This window comes from Sus scrofa, chromosome 17 (genome assembly GCF_054392235.1).
Source record: "Sus scrofa isolate SSC_HxYL_T2T_F1_AM1 chromosome 17, Sscrofa_HxYL_maternal_Yorkshire_Landrace_v2.0, whole genome shotgun sequence".
NCBI classification, from domain to species: Eukaryota; Metazoa; Chordata; class Mammalia; order Artiodactyla; family Suidae; genus Sus; species Sus scrofa.
Window position 1 is genome coordinate 31438827 of NC_139399.1, and position 25054 is coordinate 31463880.

The window sequence follows — 25054 nt, forward strand, 5'->3', positions numbered from 1 at the left end:
TGGGGTGGGCTTGAGCAATTGATAGCTAAATCATCATGGTGAGAATGTTTTATGAAACTAAATGCCTTCATCAGAGTATTCATCATGTTTTCTGTTCTGTTTATTTGGTAAGATCTTAGGGGATATATTTAGGGATGAACAAGAGAATAACTCTAGTAAACAAAGCAATACAATAAGTAAAGATGCTATGGAGACTTCGATTCCAGAGTTTTAGCAATTAACATTTTATAACAGCAAAGAGTTTTCACATAGTGCATGGTATTGTACATTTTTCTTCTGATTTTGTTGTTATCCTCATATGTTCATGTCAGTGTATAAAGAATTCTGTTCCATTTATGATGGCCAATGAATCTAGCTTTCTCCTTGGGAAAGAGATGAATTCTTTGGAAATGTTTGGGTATGGAAACAAACTATGGGTGTTTCCTAATAGCTTGGTGCTTTCGTATATTTGAAGAAACAGCAGTGTCTTTTTTTTTTTTTTTTTGGCTTAATACTACAATTTCAACATTTTAAATACAGATACAACCATTGTTCATTTTAAGTAGGAAACCACATGGCCAAACAGCCATTTTGGTGCTTGTTCCTTCTTTTCCTCTTCCTTTACAAGTTATACACATGACAACATCAATTGAGAAAATAACTTGAGTAGCCTCAAAGGAGTAGAGTAAAAAAATAACAAAAAATAGCCATTTTACAAAACATTTATTTGATATATAATTTTATTTTCACAGCAATCTTAGGGAACATAGGTATTGCTGTGTTCATCTTCATCTAGAATCAAAAAATCAAATGATGAAGTCAAGACTTTGGAGTTTCAGAGCCAAGAGTCTGACTCGCCTCTCCTGACTCTTAACAGCCATTCCTCTGTGCAGTGTTCCTGAGGCAGGGAAAGAGGTTCAGTCCCTTTGAAGCTGGTAATCTTCAGTATATCTGTTGGTCATAGTAAAAGTTCCTTGCCTATACCATCTGATTGGCAAAAATATGGTGTTTTGTGAGTTAAAAACTGATAGGTGAGCTGGTGTATAGGTGTAAGTCCATCATATCTGCTAAAATAATAATCTGATGATATTTATCACTGTTAGAGGTTCACCTGAGCCATCTTGGAACATGTTGAGAGTGCATATAACTACGTAAAACATCCAGGAGGTGATGATGAGGGATGAACACGTGGGTCACGTTTATAGCTCATTGACAAAGTCTCATGATGGATTCTCTATAAATTATTCAGAACATTATTTTCCTAGATATTTGTTAGCATAAGGTTTCTTACTGGTTTTTTTTGTTGTTGTTGTTTTTGTTGTTCTGATCTCCTTACTAGTCTAATCTTTGAATCCATTCTTTTGCCTTCATATCCTTTTCATTTCTTGGGTCCATTGTAGAAAACTTAGTAAGTTGTATTTCTCAATCTAAATATCTGCCATTGCAACTTTAAGCATAGCCTGTGCTGATTCCCTTTCAAAAGGGTCCCTATTTCAAGATGCATTGGCTAATTTCAGTTAATTTGAACAAGTCAAGTTGTACCTAATCAATTTAAGAGGTAGTACATAGATAAAAGTTATACATGTTGACTATCTAGCAATATTTTGATTTAATGTTTGCTTTGTTAGAAAATAAAGAGCTTATTCAGTTGTCTTTTTGTCGTAGTATTCTTTTGACATCCTGATTGTTGAAGCTATTTGTTCTTCAGTTCACTCATGTGATAAATATTGCATCCCACTAGGCACTAGGCACTTTGCTAATACCAGGGACAGAACACTGAACAAAGGAAGCTTTTCCTCATGATGTTCATAGTCTAGAAAAAGAGAAATATAAACAAAGAAAATAGCTCAAAGAGTACAAAGTAAAGCAGGGTAATTGTATTGTGAGTTATTGGGGATGTGGTTTTAGATAATGTAGAGATCACTCTGAGGTTGTAATCTTGGAGCAGAGATTTATATGGTAGGAAGCAGCAAGCCAACCCACACAGAGGTCCTCAGGAAGGGCATTCCTTGCAGAGGGAACAACAAGAGGAAACCCCTGAGGGGAGAATGAGTTTACTGTTTGCAGGAATGATAAGACAGGCAGTGTGGTTGGAGCAGAGGGATGAAAGAATAGCAGGAGACAAATTGGACCAAGAGTCTGGGGTCAGATGGGAGAGTGTTGTGGTTCCCTGGAGAGACTTGGAGTTTGATTCAAAGTCTTTTAGTGGGAAATCAGTGAGGGTCTGGGGCAGGGGGTGACAGGATCAGATTTGCCTTTAACATGACCAAAGACTGGTTGATGCTTAAGAATGGACTTGAAAGATGTTGAAGTGGAAAAGAGAAGATAATGAAAGGGCCCCTGCGGTAAATCCAGGCAAGAGGTGAGTCGTCTTTGGAACACAGTGAGAGTGGAAAAGGATGCAACGGCATCAGATTTAGCAAAGACGTTTTCAGAACAGTAGTTGATTTGATTCTACTGAATTATACAAATCAAATATTTCTACATCAAGAGAGGCCTGACTGAGGCACTTGGGTCCAGAGGACCAGACTGGGAAAAACACATTGTCATCCACCATCTTCTTGTTTGATTTGCCCAAAGTCTGAGCTATGAGGGTACTGTTATCAGGTATTTAAGAGGACTTGGGCACTTGAAGGACCCAGCTGAACAAATAGTGTAGTTGGTTCCCACTGCTGTATTGCTAGTTGAACAGGCAGAGCAGAGCCTTAATGATAATAAGACAAGGCAAATCCTCTAGAGGATATAATTGGGACACATCAGTGACCTCCCAGAACTAAAAGTAGAATAACATCTTGACAAATGAAAAAACAAAAGAGAATACTCACTACTGAGAATTGAATTATTGCTCTGTGAAGACCATAGAGATGAATTATCTTAAAACAGGAAACAGAAATACAAAGAAATGGACATCATGACTACAGAGATAAGGCATGTGGCAGAGAGACCCAGGGAGCAGCCGTGAGGTGGGCGAGGGATGGAGAATTACCTACTGGCATTTGGGGTGAAATTAAGAGTTAAGAACTTCTGAGTTGAGAAAATCAAGAGAGAAGAAAATCAGAGTTGGCTATAAAAAATTGACAACATGTGGCGTGATAACCTTTCCCTCAGTGCCCATTTCTTCTCAGGTAGAAACTTTATTAAAGGGGCAAAGGGGTGAAATAAAGGGTTGTTATGGAAATGAACAGTGAAAATGCAGCCCAGACTCATAGCTCGGTGTGGCTGCTCTGTGTTACCATCTTCAGTTTCATGCATACCTCATTTTTCATGCCCTCTAAAAATACCACTCCTTATAAAATGGTGACTTCCACCCTCCTCAGCTCTGAGGCACCCCTTGCTTACCTGGGAGTCAGCCTAAGCAGTGTTTCCATGGTGCCTGTTCTGTTGTTCCCCCTCATGGACTCATCTGGCATCGGGCTATCAGTCTCTGGAGCAATGTTAGGTGTTTGTCATTCTTTTCCATAGAAAGCAGTAGCAGAAGAGGATATCTTTCACTTTTAAAAGCTACAAATGGCTTGATCTCTGTGAGTCATTTCTCCATTATGGAGGTCATGTTGAGAAATTTCAAGTACCCCCAGGGAGCAAGCATCCAACACCTCAGGGCATTTGTGGTTAAATCTTCTGAGAAGTCATCTTAGACGGTTAGCTGTGAAAGATGAAGATTCCAAGCTGGAAGATAAGTGTGTTTCCTGGGCACTTTTTTTTTTTTAATGGCCACATCTGCAGTGTATGGAAGTTTCCAGGCAAGGGGTCAAATCGGAGCTGCAGCTGTCAGCCTATGCCACAGCCACAGCAATGCCAGATCTGAGCCATGTCTGTGACCTACATTGCAGCTCATGGCAACCATGTCTGTGACCTACATTGCAGCTCATGGCAATACCGGATCCTCTAACCCACTGAGCAAGGTCAAGGATTGCACCTGCTTCCTTGTGGATACTAGTCAGTTCTTAACCTGCTGAGCCACAGTGGGAACTCCCCAGGCATTTTCCAATGTAGAAACCATCGGGTCTCACCTGGGGTGTGATAGGAACCTGGTCCTCCACCCCTCTGCCAGTGATTAAGCAGTAGATAGATGGGCAGAAGCAAAGCATTCTGGGAGCTCTAATGAAAGCTGTGGCTGTGGGCTGCTGTTGTCCAAAGGAGATTCGTGTTTCAACAGAGACCAGGTCCCAGCTCCATCTTGACAGATCTTTTGAGGATGGCATTTTCCAGAAATCCTCTCTGTTCATTATGTTGATGGGAATTCATTAGTCTCTCGTCTACTGCCCACAGATCCCTCCTCCATGAGCCAACCCCCTGTTCTGGGGTAGAAACAATTCAAGGGAGGAAACTCTGATTTATCTTTCAAGGCCTTCAGTGGGCATTTGGCTTGTCTTTGGATGTCATTGGCAGGATTAAACCCCAGGTGTGCATTTGGAAAACCAAGGTCAGTTTTCTTCTGTGTGGGAGGAAGGTAGGAGTAGTTGGTGTTTTTGTTTTTTGTTTTTTTTTCTCCCCCTCATGACAATGCAGCATTTGGACCTTTGCCTAACATGTAGTATTTTTTAACTGCGCTTTTAGCATGAACAGATTGTTGTTGAAAATGTTAAATATCATCTACTTGTCATTTAAACTGTTTACCCTGTGCCTTCTGAGGGAAACAAGGCACCTACAGTATTGCCATTTGTCGCCTTAGGTGGCATGCATACAGATGTGGCAGGCCATCCCTTGATGTTCTGGAGGGCTTGTATGGGGGCTGGTGTGGCACCAGAACAGACACTCAAGCTCTGCACCTTGTTATAAGCCTAGGTCCCAGCAGCACTGATCCTTAGTCAGTATAGTGTGGGCCTCAAGGTCAGCTGAAGGCAGCCAGGGAACGGAACTTGTTATGGGCTCATTACTGACATACTTTAAAAGTTAAGATACTGTTTGCTAGTTTCTCTGTCATCCTTTAAAAGTTAAGATACTGTTTGCTAGTTTCTCTGTCATCTCCCCCGCCTTCCAACATTCAGATACACAATCCACAAAGTACTGAAAAGGGTGAACATATTCCTCTTCCCCCATCAGAGACTTGAGAATCCACAGAAGACACGACATTCAGTCTCCCAAAAGCTCTATCCTCTGTTCTGATGCTAACATGACAAAACCAGGGGCGTGGCCACTTGTCCTCATCATTGATCACAGAGGAACTTTAGCTTCTGGTGCCAATACTATTTTTTCTCCTTCTTGGCAGAGGTCTTTGAACATATGCAGTGTTAAAAATTGTTTGTCACTTTTATTTCTGAATCATATTGTGGATCACCAAAAAATAAAGTGGGGGGCCTTCCATATGTCACTGACATGGAACATCTTTAAGATTTGTGTGATTCTTAACAGGCAGGCTTAACCGACACATGAAATGATGCTTACATTTCTGATGGGAAAATTATATCCTTCACACCAAGTTTCAATTCCTGTGGACGATGCTTTACAGAAACAGAACAAGGCACCATCCCTCAGTTGTGCGGAAGACAGAAGAATGGTCAACATTCAGAAACCTGGAAGGAGCAGTGTCCTCCCCCAGGGGGTGGGGGATGTTTTAGTCTGGAAGCATCGTTTGAGTATCTACACTGGCCTTAGTTGCTGGAGCAATTGATGCTTAAAATAAATGTGGAAAAAATAAATGCCATCTTAAAATCTTCACATTCTGTGCATGAATGTGGTTATGGCAATAATCGCAATCATCCTAATAAGCTGCTATAAAAACGTATCCTTGGACTAGCCCAAGCATGATCTTCAGGTGCAAACTGTGGTGCTCATCAGTGGTGACATGATTGAAGAAAATTATTTCCAGACTTTGCACATATGCCCTGTTCATTTTGCACCTCAGGAACCCTGATGACTGGCAAATAGTTTGATTTCTCTGTCCCTTCATCTTCCTTCTTTCTTCCTCCCCCTGCCCCTTTTTCTCCTTTCTTTCTCCCTCCTTCTTACTAACATACTTTTCCGTTTTCAGTCTGTCTTTGTTAAGGTTTGTGACAGCATTTCCATCAGTGATCAGAAGGGAGTTTTATCTCTTGGTCTTGTGATTCTGAACACCATGGTTAGAGTAAAAGTTATACCAAAAGGAATTTTCTGGCTTTATTGGTGGAAAGGAGTGTTCAAATGCCAGGTGTCACCATAGACCACCCCACCTTAGAGCTTGTCAAGTGGGCAGATCACTTAGCTCTCCATCCCCAGGCTTGGCATCTATTCCCAACAGGCATGCCCAGGTTTTGCAGCCAGAAATGAGAACTTCTAGCTATTGCTTCCAAGCTTCACAATCCTGTTCACATCAATAAGAATCACAGTAGATGGGAAGAATCACAGTAGATGGGAAAGAGCAAGAATATGAATCTTGTACAAATAAAAATAATTTCTCAAAAAAAAAACCAATCACGGTAGATAAAATAATAAAAATTGTGCTGGTTTAATGTGTACTCCTGCCAGTGAGCCAGTGCTCTTGGGAGGGATTTAATCATATTTTATAAGGCACTGAGACAAGGATGCCTGAGCACCTTTCTTCCTACTATCACTATGTATGAACTCTTGTAAAGTCTCCTACCAAAGGATGCCTGTAAAACCCAAGCCCCTTGGTGCTCCAGTGACATCAACTTATAGTCCCAGGTAGGTTAGGGTCAGATTTCTGTCTTGCTCTGCCAGACTCCTTAACCTAGCACAGTGTCCACCAGGGCCTCATTACTTTTAGATAAATAGAATGGAGTGTAGAGAGAACCTGAAAATATACTGTCTTGGGTGAGGGGGTTTATGCTGAAATAGAATTGTTTGTTTATATATTCTTACCTCCTTTGTTGGAGATTGACCATAGGTATCTGGGTTTATTTCTGGGTTCCCTATTCTATTCTGTTGGTCTGTATGTCTGTTCTTGATTACTATGGCTTTGTAATATTGTCTGAAGTCTGGGAGAGTTACACCTCCTGCTTCCCTCCCCCCCACCCCAGGACTGCTTTGGCAATTCTGGGTATTTTATGATTCCACATAAATTTTTGGATTGTTTGTTCTAGTTCTGGAAAAATGTCATGGGTGATTTGATAGGGATTTCATTGAATCTATAGATTACTTTGGGTAGTATGGCCATTGTAACAATATTAATTCTTCTAATCAAGGAGCATGGAATATCTTTCCACTTCTTTGGATCCTCTTTAATTTCCTTGATTAATATTTTATAGTTCTCACCGTATAAGTCTTTCACCTTCTTGGTCAGGTTTATTTCTAGGTATTTAATTTTTGTGGGTGCCATTTTAAAAAGTACTGTATTTTGTATTCCTTTCCTAATACTTCATTGTTAGTATACAGAAGTGTAACCAATTTTGGTATGTTAAATCTTGTGCCTTGCTACTTCCCTGACTTCATCGATCATTCAAGTGGTTTTTGTGTGGAGTCCTTAGGGTTTTCTGTGTATGGTATCATGTCCTCTGTGTAGAGTGACAGTTTTACCTGTTCTCATCCAATTTGGATACCTTTTATTTCTTTTGTTTTCTGTGCCATGGCTAGGACTTTGAATACTCTGTTAAATAAAAGTGGTGAGAGTGGGTATCCTTGTCTTGTTCTAGATTTTAGTGGGAAGTGTTTCAGCTTTTCTCTATTGAGTATTATATTTGCTGTGGGTTTGTCATAAATCGCTTTGATTGTCTTAGGGTATGTTCACTCTATGCCCACTTTGGTAAGAGTTTTTATCATGAATGGATGTTGGATTTTGTCAAATGCTTTTTCCACGCATTTTAAGATCATGTGGTTTTTGACTTTTCTTTTGTTAATGTGGTGTATGACATGGATTTGTGTATGTTGAACCACCCTTATGAACTTAAGATGAATCCCACTTGGTCACAGTGTATGATCTTTTTTGTATGTTGCTGGATTCAGTTGGCTAAAATTTTGTTGCAAATTTTTGTCTCTATTCATCAAGGATATTGACCTATAATGTTCCTTTTTTTTTTTTTTTTTTTTTTGGTTATGTCTTTGTGTGGTTTGGGATTCTATTCAATAGGGGAACATACAGATATATACTGCCACAAAGTTTGGGGTTTCTAGAAAGAGTTAGAGGATATGTGAAGTAGCAAAAGAAGGGAAATTAATATTGCTCTGGCTACTGATATGCCCTATGACCTGTGTTTGGGACACAAACTGTTACATATTTCTTTAACATCTTTGCAAAACGCTACTCAAGGTAGGTATTTTTCTATCTTTAATTTTACAGAGGTGGCAGTTAAGGGTCAAGGGTAAGGAAAGTCCTACGATGGGCTAGTTGGATACTTTCACATTCTACTATAACCCTGCATGTGTACCCAGTGACAATTATTTCAATATACACAAACCTAGTGACTGCAAGTACGTATGTGAGCATGGAACCCAAAATAGGCTGATGAGTCTTCTCCTGGGACATGTGTTGCAAACTGGAGTTGGGAAAATAAAGTTAGGGCCCACTTTGGTGGTGCAGAAGGAGATAGGGCACAAGAGCTGCCAGTGGCCATGTCTCCTGCCATATTTTTTTAAGGGGGTAGATTTGCTTTAGGAGGGTGTTTTGCTGAAGATGTTACTAATTATTGGGCAGGTAGTAGAGTTAAAGAGCCCATTTTGCTGGTTTGAGTGAAGAATCAGGATTGAGGCAAAAGTATTGCACTATTTCATCAAAACAAAAACCTCCCACTTTTAGTATTAATATCTCAAGGCTAATAACTCTGAGCTAGAGAAAAGGGAGGGTTGAGAATCACTAGGTGGTTTTTATCCTCCTTCCAAATTTCACATCTTAAGTAATTTATTCAACTCCTTTTGTAGAACCCCTGTTATGATCACCTGATCAACCACTGCTTTTAATGGAACTAGTCTAGGTCTTTCAAATGTGTTAAGTTGGAGAAAAATTTACAAGCCGCTATTGTCATCAGCAGAATGAGTAGGCACTCATTTAAAAATGTGGTCTTTAAATACTGTCATGGAGGGGCAAGTCGTAAGCTTGTTTATTTTCTGATGGGCTGTATCTTCCTCTTTCTTCATTTGTAAGCTGAAGGTAAGAAACATGGAAGTTTAACATAAGCCATTAATGGATAGAAACCAAGAATAAGTAGCATGATTCAGGTGAAGCAGAGATCCTCTACAATTAACGGTTTAGTGCACAGTACTTAAAAATGGAGGAAGAGGTCTGCTCAGGTGGCATGAACAAAATTTTGCTAGAATTGGGATTTGTGCATTTGAAATAAGATGGGTCTCTTTGCAAAATATGGCTTGGAAGCTGGATTGTATCAAGGAGGCCACCTTATAACAGTAGCTCCTCTCCCCTTTCATGGAGCCAAAATGAGACTTAAGGCTCCTGGAATCTGGAAGTTGGGTGGGAGGAAACTGAGTGCAGTTCATCTCTGGCTGCTATTATCCAAAAGGGGGAGGTTGGTATAAAAATTAGATCCTTGAATTAAAAAGTCAGAAAATTGAGGTTCTAATCAGATTAATCTACATTCTCATGTAACTTTGGACAGTAAACTTTATGTCTTTTAACTCCTGATATGCAAAGTGAGGAATGTGTCCATGTGTCTTCCAGCTCAGAATCCATCACCACTGGTTTTGTATCCTGGGGCAGTCCCACTGATGAAGCCATGGTCATGTCTTTGCCCAGGTCATAATGGCACAATCAGAGCAATAGAAAGATTTGTCTTCTCTGATTCTTCAGGTAACACACCAAAGATCAAGTGTTACTTACATATGCTGTCTGATGCCTTTAAGATGATTCTTAACTTCCGTACAGATACATCTTTGGAGTCAGTAGTAATAGCCTTGACCTACTTAATGTAGGAGAAGAGGCTGCCATGTTGCTTTTCTGTAAATGATCTGGATTATATGGAGGTTTCAAAATAGACAACCTTTAAAACTCCTTATGAGATTAAATCTGCTGATTATCCCAATGATGTGACATTTTTATAAATAGAAAATAAACCTCTGAGCATGTGGCTGGATCTACATCTGACATAGGGATAAAAATGACACTGAGATGTCCTACTGAAGGATGTTCTACAGCCATTTTTGTTAGCTGGAAGCGTGTTCCTTTCTTCTTGCTAGGTAGGGAGGAAAAACAACCCTTTGACTTGCTCTCCACCTTAATTGGATAGGGCTCGTGTGCTGCCATGATTGAATAGAAAATCAGCAATCCTGCCACTGTCATCTGGCTCAATTCAGGGCAGAACAAGAAAAGTACTCTCATTCAAAAGTACTGTTGAATTATCTGCCTGTGAGAGGCAGTATTCTCTGCCAGATCTCTGTTTTATATGGAATCTGTGGCCATCTCATTGCTTCTCTTACACATTCGGGCATAGAGGTGGCCTCTTTGGAAACTAAACCTCCTTTGGTGATGACATTGTTTGCTACTCATTGGGGTAAGAAACAGAAGGAGGAGGAGATTTGGCAAAGCCATCATTTCTCCAATCTCTTGGCTCTTCAACAGAATCATACTAAAAGAAAGTTCTCAGGAGTGAGGACCTATGGACTTAGAATATCAGTTTAATTATGGACAAAAGCTTGATTGGGGGAGGTGGTTGTGAACTTGGGGAGAAAAAGGCTTGCTAACATGCCTCTTTGAATCAGATCAGGTTCTTATCCATCTCTATTCAATGACTACATAGAAGTCCTATCACATGGATGCTTGAGGGTAGAGAAGAAAGCTATAGCATCTTCATTCCACAAATGGAACTTTCACCTTTTAGTGAGGAGGCTATTAATTTGCACGAAGCAGGAACTAGAAGGGTAGTGGAGGATTTACAGTTCCCTAAACTTGGGGTGAATCCAAGTTACTAGAAATTGGTTGGAATGAAGTGTTCAAATCTGTGATCCTGAATGTGAAGACCTCAGGGTAGGAAGTCGATTCTAACCTACTAATCCTTGGACTTGGCCCTGCAGCAAGGGCTGTAGCCACCTGAGATGTGTCCTGCTGGGCACAAGGGCAAGTGCTGTCCTCTGGTGAGGAAGCACTGCCTATAGCTATAGCTTCTGCTATGTGTACTCTTGGGGGAAAAAAAAAAGAAGAAGAAACAAGGGGAGAGATTTTTAAATGATGCAGTTTATTTTCAGTTTTACAATAAACCTCTGGATAGGTGACATGTAAATTAGTCAGTTCAGATTCTCATATATTTCTTAGCTGTTTTTCTGTATTGGTGCAATGCTAGTATGTAAAGACTTTTTGTTGCTGTTGCTTCTCTGACGTTGCTCCTAAATATTAGCCAAAAACTTCCTCTCTCTCTCTCATTGGGGACTTAAAAAGCTCTAGCAATCTCTCCTAAAGGTGGAGGAAAAACAGGTTTTGTTGAACTTATTGAGAGCAGTGTCAGTTTCTAACATAGGGCCTTCCTAAAGAAGTTTAAAGAATAATTTTGTCCATGTGAAATATTCACTTGATCTGCTGACTTTAGAGCCTGCACAAGGCATAAGAATAACTCAACTACATTTATGTTTCAACATAAATGTTGGCTGTGTTTAGCCAGCAGATATTCCCTTGCTGTGGGCTGTTTTTCCTTCCCGATTATACACTGGATGTTCCCTAATCACCCCGGTATTGCTGAGCTTGTCGATAAGGCACTGACCTGGGAATAAGGAGATTTCAGGAGATACTCTAGTCATTCTGGGATTGTTCTTCATCTGTAAAATTGGTGAAAATCACCTGGGAAATGACTAAATCAGATATCAGCACCATAGCCCACATCTACTGCATTGCTGTATATGTAGCCTATCATTTAAACATTTTCTCCAGCATGTGATTGAGAATGATTGGAACAGTTCCACTCAAAGATCTTTTCCAGCTAAAATCTACTAGGATGCCAGCTCCTCTTTATTCTCTTTAGTGTGGGAAAGTATCAGCTGAGAGTTTTGAGAGTAAATTTCCCTCTCAAGCAGGAGCCAGCAGACCTTATAACAAGGGTTTAGCAGTCCTGATGGGGATGTATTGTCTGGAAGGTACCAAGTGACTACCAGAGCCTTCTTACTAATGAGCCTTTGTTTCATCCATCCTGCAATCCCCTTTGACATGGACTGACAAATAAACACTATTGTTCATACCTTCATATAACATGTAACCTCCACTCATATTAAATATTCATAGGAGTTGCTAGCCAGCTTTCTGTGACACCCTTGACACAATAGAGGTTCTTTTTTATTTTTTTAGGAGCTTCCCAGCATATGGAGGTTCCCAGGCTAGGGGTGGAATTGGAGCTGTAGCCACTGGCATACACTAGCAATGCAGGATCTGAGCTGCATCTGCAACCTATACTACAGCTCACAGCAATGCTGGATCCTGAACCCATTTAGTGAGGCCAGGGATTGAACCTGTGTCCTTATGGATACTAAACAGATTTGCGTCCATTGAGCCAGAATAGAAACTCCATCCTTTTCTCTCTCTTAGAAAGGATTTTAGTATATGTCTCCTACCCTGTTGCTAGTAATCACTGTCTCTGAATCTGTGTCCAGATGCCTCCACACATGAGATAGATTTAATAAGTAAAAGTCATCAACATATACCACTGAACCATTGAGTAACTATTATAGTCAGATTGCAGGTCTGTCTCTCAGATCTTGTGAAATTACATTGGCTCCTGAAAAACCTGAGAAAAAGGTGTTCAAATTAGTTCTCCCCAGGCATGAGGCCACCATTTAGCAGGGCTGCAAAATGATGATTTTGTAAGAGATGATTTTCTCATCGGTACCACGTTGTCCTTCATGGGAGCCTATTTACACTGTCCACCGGTGGATTGGGCCCCTGGATATGTGTCACCTATATCGTTTCCAGAATCTCCTGCCATTGTCAAAATTAGCTTCCTTTAAGGAATTAGATAAAACCATGGTACTAAAATCCACTGCTGAAAATACTAGACACTTTAATATCGTCAGCTGTCTGGAATTTTACTCTGAAAACAATTAGAGCATGATGGGTGGTGTGTTTGACAGTCCAAATTGAGCTACAAATGACCTGGGTGTGTGTCAGTGAAGCACAGGGAAACTTAGGAATGTATTAGGTTGAGTAATCATCCCATAAGTTTTTCCCCTGGGTTCAGTGACATCTACAAAGTTCATTTTTTTTTCTATGAAGTTTTTCTCTTTACAAACATAAACTCAAGGGAAATCGGATCCATGTGTTCCCGATTCATTTGCACTAACTCATCAAAACGCTCTCTTCCTTATAAGTTATTGGATGTCTGCAGAGGATTTGAACTGTTTTTTATGAGTTCTTTTAAGCCTTTTTGTCTAGAGACAGGAAATGGCCATTTGCCAGCCCTGAGTGAGCCCCCTAAATAGTCACGTTCTATATGGGAGGCAGAGGATAAAGAAAATTCATTCCCCGCTTCTCAGGTTGGCTAATGATTTTCCTTAGAGGGTGGGGATAAATGTGTAGTCTGGAATGTATTCATAGATTTATTAAATGTGTAATTAAAGAAATTCCATGAGGTGGTTGGAGCAGGAATGGGATTTAAATCGCCTTCTTTACCATTTACCTGTGCAGTTGGTTTACCCAGTAACATACAGCCTTGAACTAGGTGAAATGTGAATGTCTTCAGTGTGGTTAGAAGAGGTTTTGGGTGTGTGTGTGTGTGTGTGAGAGAGAGAGAGATTGATTCAAACCCTATTTTATACTGCATTTCGTACTACTTTATATTGAGTTCAACACATCTACTTTAGAGATTCAAAGGTAATGCCTTGACCTGCTCCATTACAAATAAAAAGTGAACTTTTTGGCCAATGAATGATAGCCAAGGATAAGTAGATTTCAAAGGCAAATCATTTTGAGCTTGATTTTACATATTTATATATTATAACGTTATATTTATAATATAGTCACACATGTCGAGAATTTGAGTACCTCCTTTGTCTAAGTGCTTCCCTTAGGTTATCTCATTTAATTAACACAGCAATCCCAGGTGGTAGCCATTGCAATCCTTCTATTTTATGGATGAGGAAACTGACATTTTAAAACATGAAGTAAAATTTCAAAGACCACACTGCAAATAAATGGCAGGGTTGAAATTTTAACTAAGGATTCTAAGTTCATAACCATGATCATTGAAGAGTTCCCCTTGTGGCTTAACCGTAACGAACCCGACTAGTATCCATGAGGCTGTGGGTTTTATTCTTGGTTCCTCTCAATGGGTTAAGGATCTGGCATCATTGTGAGCTGCAGTGTAGGTTGCAGACGAATTTGGATCTGGTGTTGCTATAGTGTAGGCTGGAAACTGCAGCTCTGGTTTGACCCCTAGCCTGGGAACTCTCATATGCTGTGGGTGCAGCTCTTGTGTTTAAAAACAAAAAACAAGCAAACAAAAAACAACTTGATTATTGAAAACATTTTTTTCCTTAATTATTAAAATAGATGGCTCTTTTCAGAGATCTTATTTTAATGCTTCCAAATCTACAGTCCAGTTTGGATTTCTTCTACTGTGATTCCATGGTGCTTACCACGCTATTGCTCACAGGACTTAGGCAGAGTTACTTGTTATCTTTTTCTGAAACCAAGACAGTAGGTCCACTGTTTGGTCCTCTTTTATTTTCTTGCCCCTAGCAGGGTACCAAGCCATACACATTCCACGTTGGATGAAAGAATGAAGAGTTAACAAGTAGGACTTGTAGTAGCCTGCCTGCAGTTCTCAGAGTCTCCTAAACCTTCATGTGATGAGGGCTAAAGATGAACAGCCATGTTGGGGCAACATTTCTGAGACATGGACCATGACATTTATTCCTGAGCCAAATCTCATCAAGTGATGAACAAGCGCAGGGAATGTTTATACCTCCCTGATAGCAGTTAGACCCTGACAAGCTCCGATTTCTCAGGGATCAGCCCTGTCCTTATTTAGAGTACATGTTTCTTGAGATGACAGATTCCTTTACTCCTGTCATGTTTGCTGAAATATTGAATCTTTGGTGATTTTCTTTTTCCTTTGTTTGTTTTTCCTTTCCATGCAACCTTAGGAAAATTTCTCTTAAAATTATCAGGGCTTTGGGAGTTCCCATCGTGGCACAGTGGTTAACGAATCTGACTAGGAACCATGAGGTTGCGGGTTCGGTCCCTGCGCTTGCTCAGTGGGTTGAGGATCTGGTGTTGCCATGAGCTGTGATGCAGGTTGCAGATGCGGCTCGGATCCTGCGTTGCTGTGGCTCTGGCATAGGCAGGTGGCTACAGCTCCAATTAGACCCCTAGCCTGGGAACCTCCATACGCCGCGAGAGTGGCCCAACAAATGCCAAAAAGACAAAAAATATATATATATATCAGGGCTTTTACTATAATTGTGGATTTACATGTTAGCTTCCCTTTTGACTTGAGGACAAGGACTGTTTAATTTCATCTGTGAACTTTTTGGAATGAGCATGTCTCTGTGTGTGTGTGTTGAATCCAGGGAGCTTGGTAAATAGAAAGCCTTGATAAAAGTGCATTGAATGAATGACTTTTACACTCTTTTTGACAATGACAGGCTAAGTGTGTGTGAAGCCAGCCTATTTGTCTCACACAGACCTTCCTTTCCATGTCAGATTGTGAGCATGCTAAGTAGGTTATCAGCTGTATTTCAGTGGTATTCCAAAGGAAGAATCAGGTCTTGATGCTGGTGGTTTCCTCCGGCCCCCAGTAAGCACGGGGCTGGAAACCAACTGATTGCACAGCCCCAGCCAGGTCCCGGATGTGGCCCACCCAAGGGTGGATGGCAGTGCATTGGGCTGAGACAGCTCCAGGCTGTTGTCTAAAATTGGGAAGCTTATTCAAGGAAGAAGCTGGAGAAATCCAATATACCTAGAAGCTCATTCTCTTGCCTGAGTTTTTGACCTGTTGACCCATGGCTGGTGAAGACAGCATTTAACTTCTTTGCCCACTTGGCCTTCTGTTTCCCTGCAGAGGCTCCTGTGATTCTTAAACCCCAGAGTACTTTGGTCTTGAGGCAATCACATTATCTTTTTTTTTTTTTAATCAACTTTAAAATTATTTTTAAAAATCTACTTGATTTAGGTGTTTCCACTTCCCGTTGCAAAGTCTGATACTATTTTTAAAACATTTGTTATTTCCCCATGTAACTCTTTTCAGAAAGAAAAGTAGATTCTTCAGAGAAATGTTGATAGTGCAGATCCCTGTGTAATTCTTTCAAAAACAACTTAGTCTTCATTAATTTAATAAATATGCACTCAATTGCTAATATGTCCCAAGATAATGTGTACTGTTTATACAAAGATGGTTGATACATAGTTTTTGTCCTTACAATCTGATGGAAGAGACCACACAGACAGTTGTCACATGATAACGAGGTGACTGCCAGGACAGATGGTACCCAGGGCTTTGCAGGGAACTAGGCAAAGAGTCAAGGGAGACTCTGGAGCTTCTTGATTTAAATGGACAGGAGATTGGTGCCTGCAGGCTCCTCCCAGGGCTTCCATTCCCCTGATAACAAAATTCAAATTCCTCCCCTACCAGAAGCCCTTGACCAGGGTCTACAGACTCTTAAGAGGTCTCAGGGAATCTGTGAACTTGGGGGAGAAAAAGGCAATGATTTTTATTTACCTCCAAGCACAATTTAGCACTTCCTCCCATCTTGACTGTAGCCACAACCACAGTGATATCACCATTTCCTGTGACTTAATCATCCATAGAAATCAGAGATTTCCTTTTGCATTACGGTTGTAGAGATTTCAAAACACTACTTACACTCACTGTGACTTGAATCCCCTGCTAAATTTTATTTTAATGTGGTAGTGAAGAAACACCCATTTTACCATAGCACACACTGTTTCTAGGTGGTTCTTATCTCAATGAGATTGTTCCCTTTGTCATCTTCTGTATTTTTGTTTAAAATCCATATTCTAAGAAGGATCTCTAGGCACCACTCCACCGTCAAATGGGTCTATAACACCATGGAAAAGTCTCTCTGGTCCTACTCATACTGTTTCTCCCTTGCTTGCTATCCTCCTGCCTTTCTGTCTTTCCCTCTGAATCCAGCCCAGCATCCTCATGCCTTCAGCCACTACTGCATAGGTGCAGAGTTGTCAAATGGAATGGATGAACAAGAGTTTATTGGAAACACTTGACAATGATGGGGATATGTCCATTGGCCTTCTTGCCCTCCTGTGACTCATTAGAAGGGATAAGTGTGACTCTTCTTGAAGAGCAAAAATGCAATTTGAAGATTTGATGGATCTTAATAGACAAACCTGAAAAGTGCTAAAGTAGCAGGTGGCTTGGATGCATCTTACTGCCTCACCTTGCTGCCTTTTTCACCCAGTAAAGATGAGCAGTTGTGATTTGCATGATGGGCCAGTTACAAACTATCAAAAGTCTGGAAAGTAATACCGCTGGTGACAGACATTCTTTTCAAACGCACCCACCATCAAATGAGACTCCTGAGAAAATGTGTATCCCACAATCTCAGGTGTCTGCAGAGCACGCTTTATGGGGGGGGGGGGGAATGTAATGGGTTCATTGCTGCCAGAATGTGGTGTCTTGACAGACAGTTTGAGATGTCTGAATCTGACGTTTAATAGCTAAAATGACAGTGGCCAAATACTTCTTGAGGTCAAATTCATGCAGAGTTCCTGAAAAGGTGAGAAATGACTGAGCTCTGTAATGACAAAGCTGATGAGATTGATGCCATGGTGGTGGCAACAGGAGGAGCCCCCAGAATAACTTGTAAATGATTTATCCCTGTGACGGCAGAGTCAATTAACAATAGCAGAGTGCTAATTAAATACCAACCACTGGGAAAGGACCATCCGTTTCTTCTGGCTCTGGGTGGGCACTTCCCTACTTTGAAGCAGAAGCCAGATTATTTTTCCGTCATTGTTCTGTTTATTTTTCCATAATTGTTCTCTTTAGACCTAAATGTTATGTGTTCTCATCCTTTTTCTTATGTTTCCTCAATCTCCAGAAGGTATGATTTGAAACCAAAAAGAAGATGAGGAAAGAAGGCAGTGGAGAAGGGATTGGAGGCCAGAGGAAGATGGGAATTTGACAGGAAGAGAAAGGAGGGAAGAAAGATGCCCCCTTGTGTTTTAATCACATCATGTAGGAAAGGCTCACTTCCCGTTTCTTCTGGTGATGTGGCTGATTAGGATAATACAGTAATTATTTATTAAGAGCCTATCACAGACGTGGCATTTTAAGTGCTTTACATAGAATAGGAATCAGTACAATGTCAATGTCTGTCACATTAAATAAAAAGTGCCAAGTATGAAACTTCACCACTATTCTTTCAGGGTGTGGGAATGTTAAGCTTTTTTTTTTTTTTTTTTTTTTTTTTTTGTCTTTTTGCCATTTCTTGGGCTGCTCCCACGGCATATGGAGGTTCCCAGGCTAGGAGTCCAATCAGAGCTATAACCGCCAGCCTACGCCACAACAACACCAGATCCGAGCCACGTCTGCAACCTACACCACAGCTCACGGCAATGCTGGATCCTTAACCCACTGAGTGAGGCCAGGGATCGAACCCATAACCTCATGGTTCCTAGTTGGATTCGTTAACCACTGAGCCACAACAGGAACTCCTCTTTAAAAAAAAAAAAAAAAAAAAAAAAAAAAAAAAAAAAAAAGATAAGGAAACTGAGGCAGATAGGAAGTTGAAAATCTCACTTGAAAGATGCTGTCTTGTTTCAATGAGTGTGAAAATTTCCATGACAATTTCATGTGAAAGCAGTTTATAAGTTATAGTTTGCTTAGAAATACAGTTAACCATTTTCCTTAAATGGTGTTAAGCAAGCCTTGTATTAGAGATCATCCTTAGCTCGAGTTATGAAAGAGAAAGTGATGGAGTGTCCCTCCTTAAATGAGTGAAGTGCCAAACAACCTTGGTTTGGAAGGCAGCTAAAGTGGACTGGAGGAATGAAGCCTTCCCTTCTTAGGAAAACTTGATTGGCTTCTATCCTCTGGCTGGCTATCTGGCACTGGGTTGGAGATGGATGTTCTTGGAGGCAGGGGTTAAAGTCTTGGGGATGCAGAGTAGAAATGAGGTTAGTCTCCACCATAGTTGCATTTTCCGAAATGCCTATAGCTGATGGCCAAGAGCCAACCTGTAAAGACTTTGGAGGTGAAGTCAGGAAGAAGCCAGTACCTGTGCACAATGCAGAGGAGCCTAATCAAGTGGAGTTATGACAAGTGATGAGTCAGAAACATTCAATTAATTCCAACAAATGAATTAAAAACCATGAGGGAGGGAAAAACAACCTATGCTAGTAGAATGTTTAGCAATGTAAGTAGGTGAATATTTTTTTTTTTTTATTTTCCCACTGTACAACAAGGGGGTCAGGTTATCCTTACATGTATACATTACAATTACATTTTTCCCCCAACCTTTCTTCTGTTGCAACATGAGTATCTAGACATAGTTCTCAATGCTATTCAGCAGGATCTCCTTGTAAATCTATTCTAAGTTGTGTCTGATAAGCCCAAGCTCCCGATCCCTCCCACTCCCTCCCCTTCCCATCAGGCAGCCACAAGTCTCTTCTCCAAGTCCATGATTTTCTTTTCTTTAAACAGCTTATTGGCTAGGAATGATCTATTTCATCATTTAACATAGATTACATTTTGTGGCAGAAAGAATTATCAGTAAAAGCCAAATGGGGTAGGGAGTAAATAAAGTTCCATAAGAATCTAAGGAGGTGAACCTACATTGTAATTTTGTGACGTGTTTAGTTTGGGGAAATATGCATAGGATGTAGTCCTGGCTTGGAGACTTTTTACAACATATGGGAATGACACTTGAGTCATTGGGTCAAAGTTGCGGTAATAATAACTGCAGGAACGGGTATTCATCCCTTGTTGTCTTGTTTGGCACCCAGGCTCTAACAGTAACAGTATCCAGCATGACACTGGGTGCCAGGGCAAGCAACATAAGTATCTTCCCTGTTCTGAAGATTTTTAAATGTATATTTTTTTAAAGTATAATTAATTTACAATATTGTGCCAATTTGTGCTATACTGCCTAGTCATTCATTCATACATATATATGTGTGTGTGTGTACACATATATACACATTATTTTTCCCATAATTTTCCCTCATATTCTATCCTGAGATTGGATATAGTTCCTTGTGCTGTACAGTAGGACCAAAGTACTGATCCATTCTACATGTAATAATCGGCATCTACCAACCCCAAACTCCTAGATCATCCTACTCCCTCCCCCTTCCCCCTTGGCAACCACAAGTCTGCTTCTCTGTGAGTCTATTTGTGTTTGATAGATAGGTTCATTTGTGCCATATGTTAGATTCCACATATAAGTGATATCATATGGTATTTGTCTTGCTCTTTCTGACTTGATTTTGCATGATCTTTAGTTACATCCAGGTTGCTGCAAATGGGATTGCTGTTTTTCATGGCTTAGTGGTACTCCATTGTGTATATATACCACATATTCTTTTTTTTTTTTTTGTCTTTTTGCTGTTTCTTTGGGCCGCTCCTACGGCATATGGAGGTTCCCAGACTAGGGGTCGAATCGGAGCTGCAGCCACCAGCCTACGCCAGAGCCACAGCAATGCAGGATCCGAGCCACGTCTGCAACCTACACCACAGCTCACCGCAACGCCGGATCGTCAACCCACTGAGCAAGGGCAGGGACCGAACCCGCAACCTCATGGTTCCTAGTCGGATTCGTTAACCACTGCGCCACGACGGGAACTCCTATACCACATATTCTTAATCGATTCATCTGTCAATGGACATTTAGGTTGTTTCCATGTCTTGGCTATTGTGAATAGTTAAGATGAATCTGGAGGGTCAAGATTTCCTTCCAATAACAAAGACCATCAGCTTCCCAGACATTTGAGAGGATGCAAAGGTAAGAACAGATTCCAAAGAGGAACTAAAAGATCCTCTGGGCCCAGGGCATCCACATTTCCCTAAGGCACCACTGGAAATTGTGTGAACACTTCCTACACCATATACCTTAAAAAGACTAAACATGCATTTAAAAAGCAAATTGGGGCTTATAGATAGTCTCAGAGTTCCTTCATTTTTGGTTTCTCAAACAGAATATCCTGGCCTGGGTCTTTACCTCCACATGCCTGTCTTCCCACTAGTTCTTTGTGATGAGTTTGGAAGACCGGCCATGGGCCAAACATGGATCTCACTGGAGGTCATCTCTTGAAGCGACAGCCCTAGCTTCACCCAGCCTTTCACTCTGTTCCTCATCAGATCCATGTAATGGCAAGTGGGTGTTTAAACGTCAGGGAAGGGTTAGCAGGAACAGATACATAATTAAGCATGTTTCCTGATTGTGGATGCCATGCATAGGCCTGTGGCTTTTCTCTTAGGTGACGATCTGTCAGCAGGATCCCCAGCAGAGAACAGGGCTGAATTTGATCTATGAACTTGAAGCTCAAGGTGAGGAGCTGTGCATCTATAAGAACAATTATAACCACAGTTAAGAGTAGATGGTTTTGTTTTCATTTTGCCTTCCCATTTCTCAGTGAACATGACAGGGATTTCCATGAATAATAAAGACATTCTGGAGTTGGAGAATTAGGAGCTGGTTGACTGTAGTTAATTGGCATGTTATTGTATTCTCATAATTCTGCCTGAGTAGATTTAGAGCTGCTGGAAAGAAATAAAATATACAGCCTTTTACAGTGAAGTGGCCTTAAATTTGAAGCTTTTGTGTTTTAGTGACTTTGGATCAGGGTAAGTCTTGATGATATTTTTATTTTGGAGAATGTTAAAGTCATGGACACAGATTTTTCCAGTGGATTTCCCAAAAGTGCCATTGAAGCTAGGGAACAGAGTATATTTGAAGTTGTGTAAAAATGAAAATGATAGTATGATGCAAAATTTGCTTTATTCCACCTCTTGGGTAGTCCATCCACCTCCTTACATCCTCAAACCAAAAATATTGATGATAAAAACCCAATTCATAATTCTATACGCTAGTGACAGGATTTTAAAGGAACCAGCAAAGCTAAAAATTGACAGACTTTTCATAGTGTAAAGTGATAACAATAATTAGATGGAGTTTTTTGGGTTTTTTTTGTTTGTTTGTTTGTTTTCTTTGGAGTGCACTCCACTCTGAATTTTATGTGACAGTTGAGAGAGCCAAGTGAATTCCTAAGCAGCTGATAAGTGTGGTTTTATTTGGCCATGGCTTTGGGCCATAGGCCTTTGGGTGGAAAGAAAAACATGTGAGTGGGGTAAGAAGTACTAACTGGAGGTTGAAGATCTCTGGGTCTGAGTCTGCCCATCTTTGAAAGGAGGAAGAAAATGTGACAAGGTGGCTGAGTGTATTGGTGAGCAGAGTCAGGAGTTGGGGGGGGCAATTGGGGTGCCGAGGATGCACAATTTAAGGAAGCAACTCTCAGATGCCAGCCTTGCATAGGTATGACTCAGAGCGTGAGCACCTCCTTAACCTCTACACCCTGTCGCCTCCCTCCCCTCACTCTGGTCCTGGCACTGTTAAACTCAGAATGCAGAAAGCCTTACCACAATGCCAGGATCATATGGATGCTTGAGAATTGTTTTTTTTCTTTTGATCCCATCTGTTTCATAGGTGTCTTTTGTGAAGTACGTAAGAAAAAGTATGTGAATGTGCTTTCAAAGTGCTATATAAATGTTAACTGTGCTAAATCACAATTTTTATTTGTTACATTGCTGTTAGCACTAGCAAAGGTGTGTGTGGGCATATCTATATGTATACATACAATAGATATTATAGTTGGTGAAGAAGTTAAATGATCCAATGTGTATTAATTAATTAGGTGAAGATAATCCTTTTGGCTTGAATTGAAATTATTTCTGAGCACAAATTAGGAATGTGATCAGTAGAGATGACTTTCTCTTGCCTTGTTTGATTTGACTTCCAGCCCAGCAACATGTGGATACAATTGCTTTATACCAGAAAGTGGATAGGGTTGGGGGAAAAAAATCAGGACTGGAGATTGTTCTAGACTTGGAGAGTGTAGCCTGCCTGCTTGTAACTGGAACTCACTGCCTGGTGGATGGAGGAGGGGAATTAGGGCAGTTGCAATTTAACTTAGGGAAGATGGGTGAACAGGTGGTTGGAAGACTGGCATTTGCACCGCACAAACATCAATGTATGGGAGTAAGAGCCATAATAAACACCAACCATCTCTGGCGATCTGTGGGTTGGCCTTAGGCACCCTTTGAAGGATTCTTAAAGAACTGCTTAACTTCATATGAATTAAAAGCTAAATTTATGCAGAGCAAAGAAAGCTTTTTGCTGAGGGAAGGATGTTGCCAAGTGTTTCATCACATGAGTGGCAGCAAATAATATGGGTCTCGTTCAAACACAATGTACTTTTCAAAAGTGAATCTGTAAAGAAAAGCTGATTTTTTTAGTCACCTCAGTTTTAGATATTTTACATTTTATTCTGAAGTTGCAATCAAGTTCAGTGGCTTAAGAATTCTATTGGAAGAGACCTGTCTGGGTCAGACAAAGGGCTGATTTGGGTACACTTGGCAGTGGTCTCCCTTTGTATGTGGCATTTGTGTCTGTGTAACTCGGAACCCAGCCCAGGCTGTGCTGCAGCCATTAGCACATTGGCGAAATACAGAGCTTTTGATGAGTCACTAACTACTTGTTTCTTGGGACTCTTCATTTTACATATATGAGCAAACTCAGATTTATGCTGTGGTTTAGAGTTGATTGGAGAGTGAAAAGCTGCCTGTGTGTCTGTATTAGACTGTGAAGGTTTATCTTCATTATTTCTCCGTGGAGAGGTGGTTTCCTTAATTAGAGTAATGGTAGCTAACATGCACTGAGCACTAGTGATATATCAGGACTTTTCCAGGTTCTCAAGTTACCAATGTTTTACAGATCTAGAAACTAAGGCAAAGCTAAGGAGATGCTCCAGCTAGGAAGGGCCACCTCTGTATACTCTGAAACCAGCAGCCTCTGCCTAGGTTCACATTCATTCTGATAAAATGACTTGAAAATCGTGTGTGTGTGTGTGTGATAGGGAGAGAGAGGGAGAGATGCATGTTTGCCTTGGAATAACAGTGAAGATATTGTACTTTGAATAGAAGGTGTTTGTGTTGAGGTCTTTCCTGTCTTTGTTGAGCATTAAAGGAGAGGGCAGCAGAGGTAAAACTGCCGGGCTTGCCAGTTTCTGAGATTAGACGCCTCTGCCTGGGGAAGATTTCTAGTCCAGGTCTCTCAAACTCCAGCCCTTCCAGGGCCAAGGCAGGCTACATGAGTGAAGGAAGTAGGTCTGAGCATATTGTGCTCGAGATAATCATTGCCATGAAAGACTGGCCATGCTGGCCTCATACCTTATTTTTCTCAAGAAAATAGATGTTGAGAGGAAAAAAATCCAACTTTCAAGTGTTGGAAAGAATTTTTAAACTCTTAATAATCTAGTAAACAGATGGCAAGATAAACCATGCTTTTGGATTGGAAGAATCAATATTGTCAAAATGACTATCCTACCCAAGGTAAGCTACAGATTCAGTGTGATCCCTATCAAATTACCAAGTACATTCTTCACAGTATAAGGACAGAATATCTTAAAATTTGTATGGAAATACAAGTGACCCTGAATAGCCAAAGCAATATTGAAAAAGAGAAATGGAAGTGGAGGAATCAAGCTTTCTGACCTCAGAAAACACTACAGAGCTATAGTTATAAAAAGCAATATGGTACTGGCACAAAAACAGAAATATAGATCAATGGAACAGGGTAAAAAGCCCAGAAATAAACCCAAGCACCTATGGTCAACTAATCTATGACAAAGGAGGCAAGAATATACAGTGAAAGATAGTCTCTTCAGCAAATGGTGCTGGGAAAACTGGAAAGCTACATGTAAAAGAGTGGAAATAGAACACTCTCTAATACCATACACAAAAATAAACTCAGTGTGTTAAAGACCTAAATATAAGGCCAGATACTACAAAACTCCCAGAGGAAAACACAGGCAGAACTCTCTGTGATATAAATCATACCAATATCTTGTTTGATCCACTTCCTAGAATAATGACAATAAAGATATAAATAAACTAGTGAGGCCTAATTAAACTTAAAACATTTGCATAGAAAAGAAACTATTAGAAAAATGAAAGACAACCCACAGAAGGGGAGAAAATGTTTGCAAATGATGGAATGGACAAGACACTAATCTCCAAAA

General features: G+C 40.5%; 1 protein-coding gene across 11 annotated transcripts in view; it reads left to right on the forward strand.

The window, feature by feature from the left end:
* Positions 1-25054, forward strand: part of MACROD2 (mono-ADP ribosylhydrolase 2) — a 2051375-nt gene that overhangs the window by 1489167 nt on the left and 537154 nt on the right. Inside the window, exon 9 of one of the 11 annotated variants that reach the window (XM_085004522.1) lies at positions 9524-9617. The exons of the other annotated variants lie outside the window; for them this stretch is intronic. Coding sequence (XP_084860648.1) covers positions 9524-9571 — 48 coding nt within the window. The 3' untranslated portion in view covers positions 9572-9617. Of the gene's footprint in view, positions 1-9523; positions 9618-25054 lie in introns of those variants that run through there. 11 annotated transcript variants of the gene reach the window in all.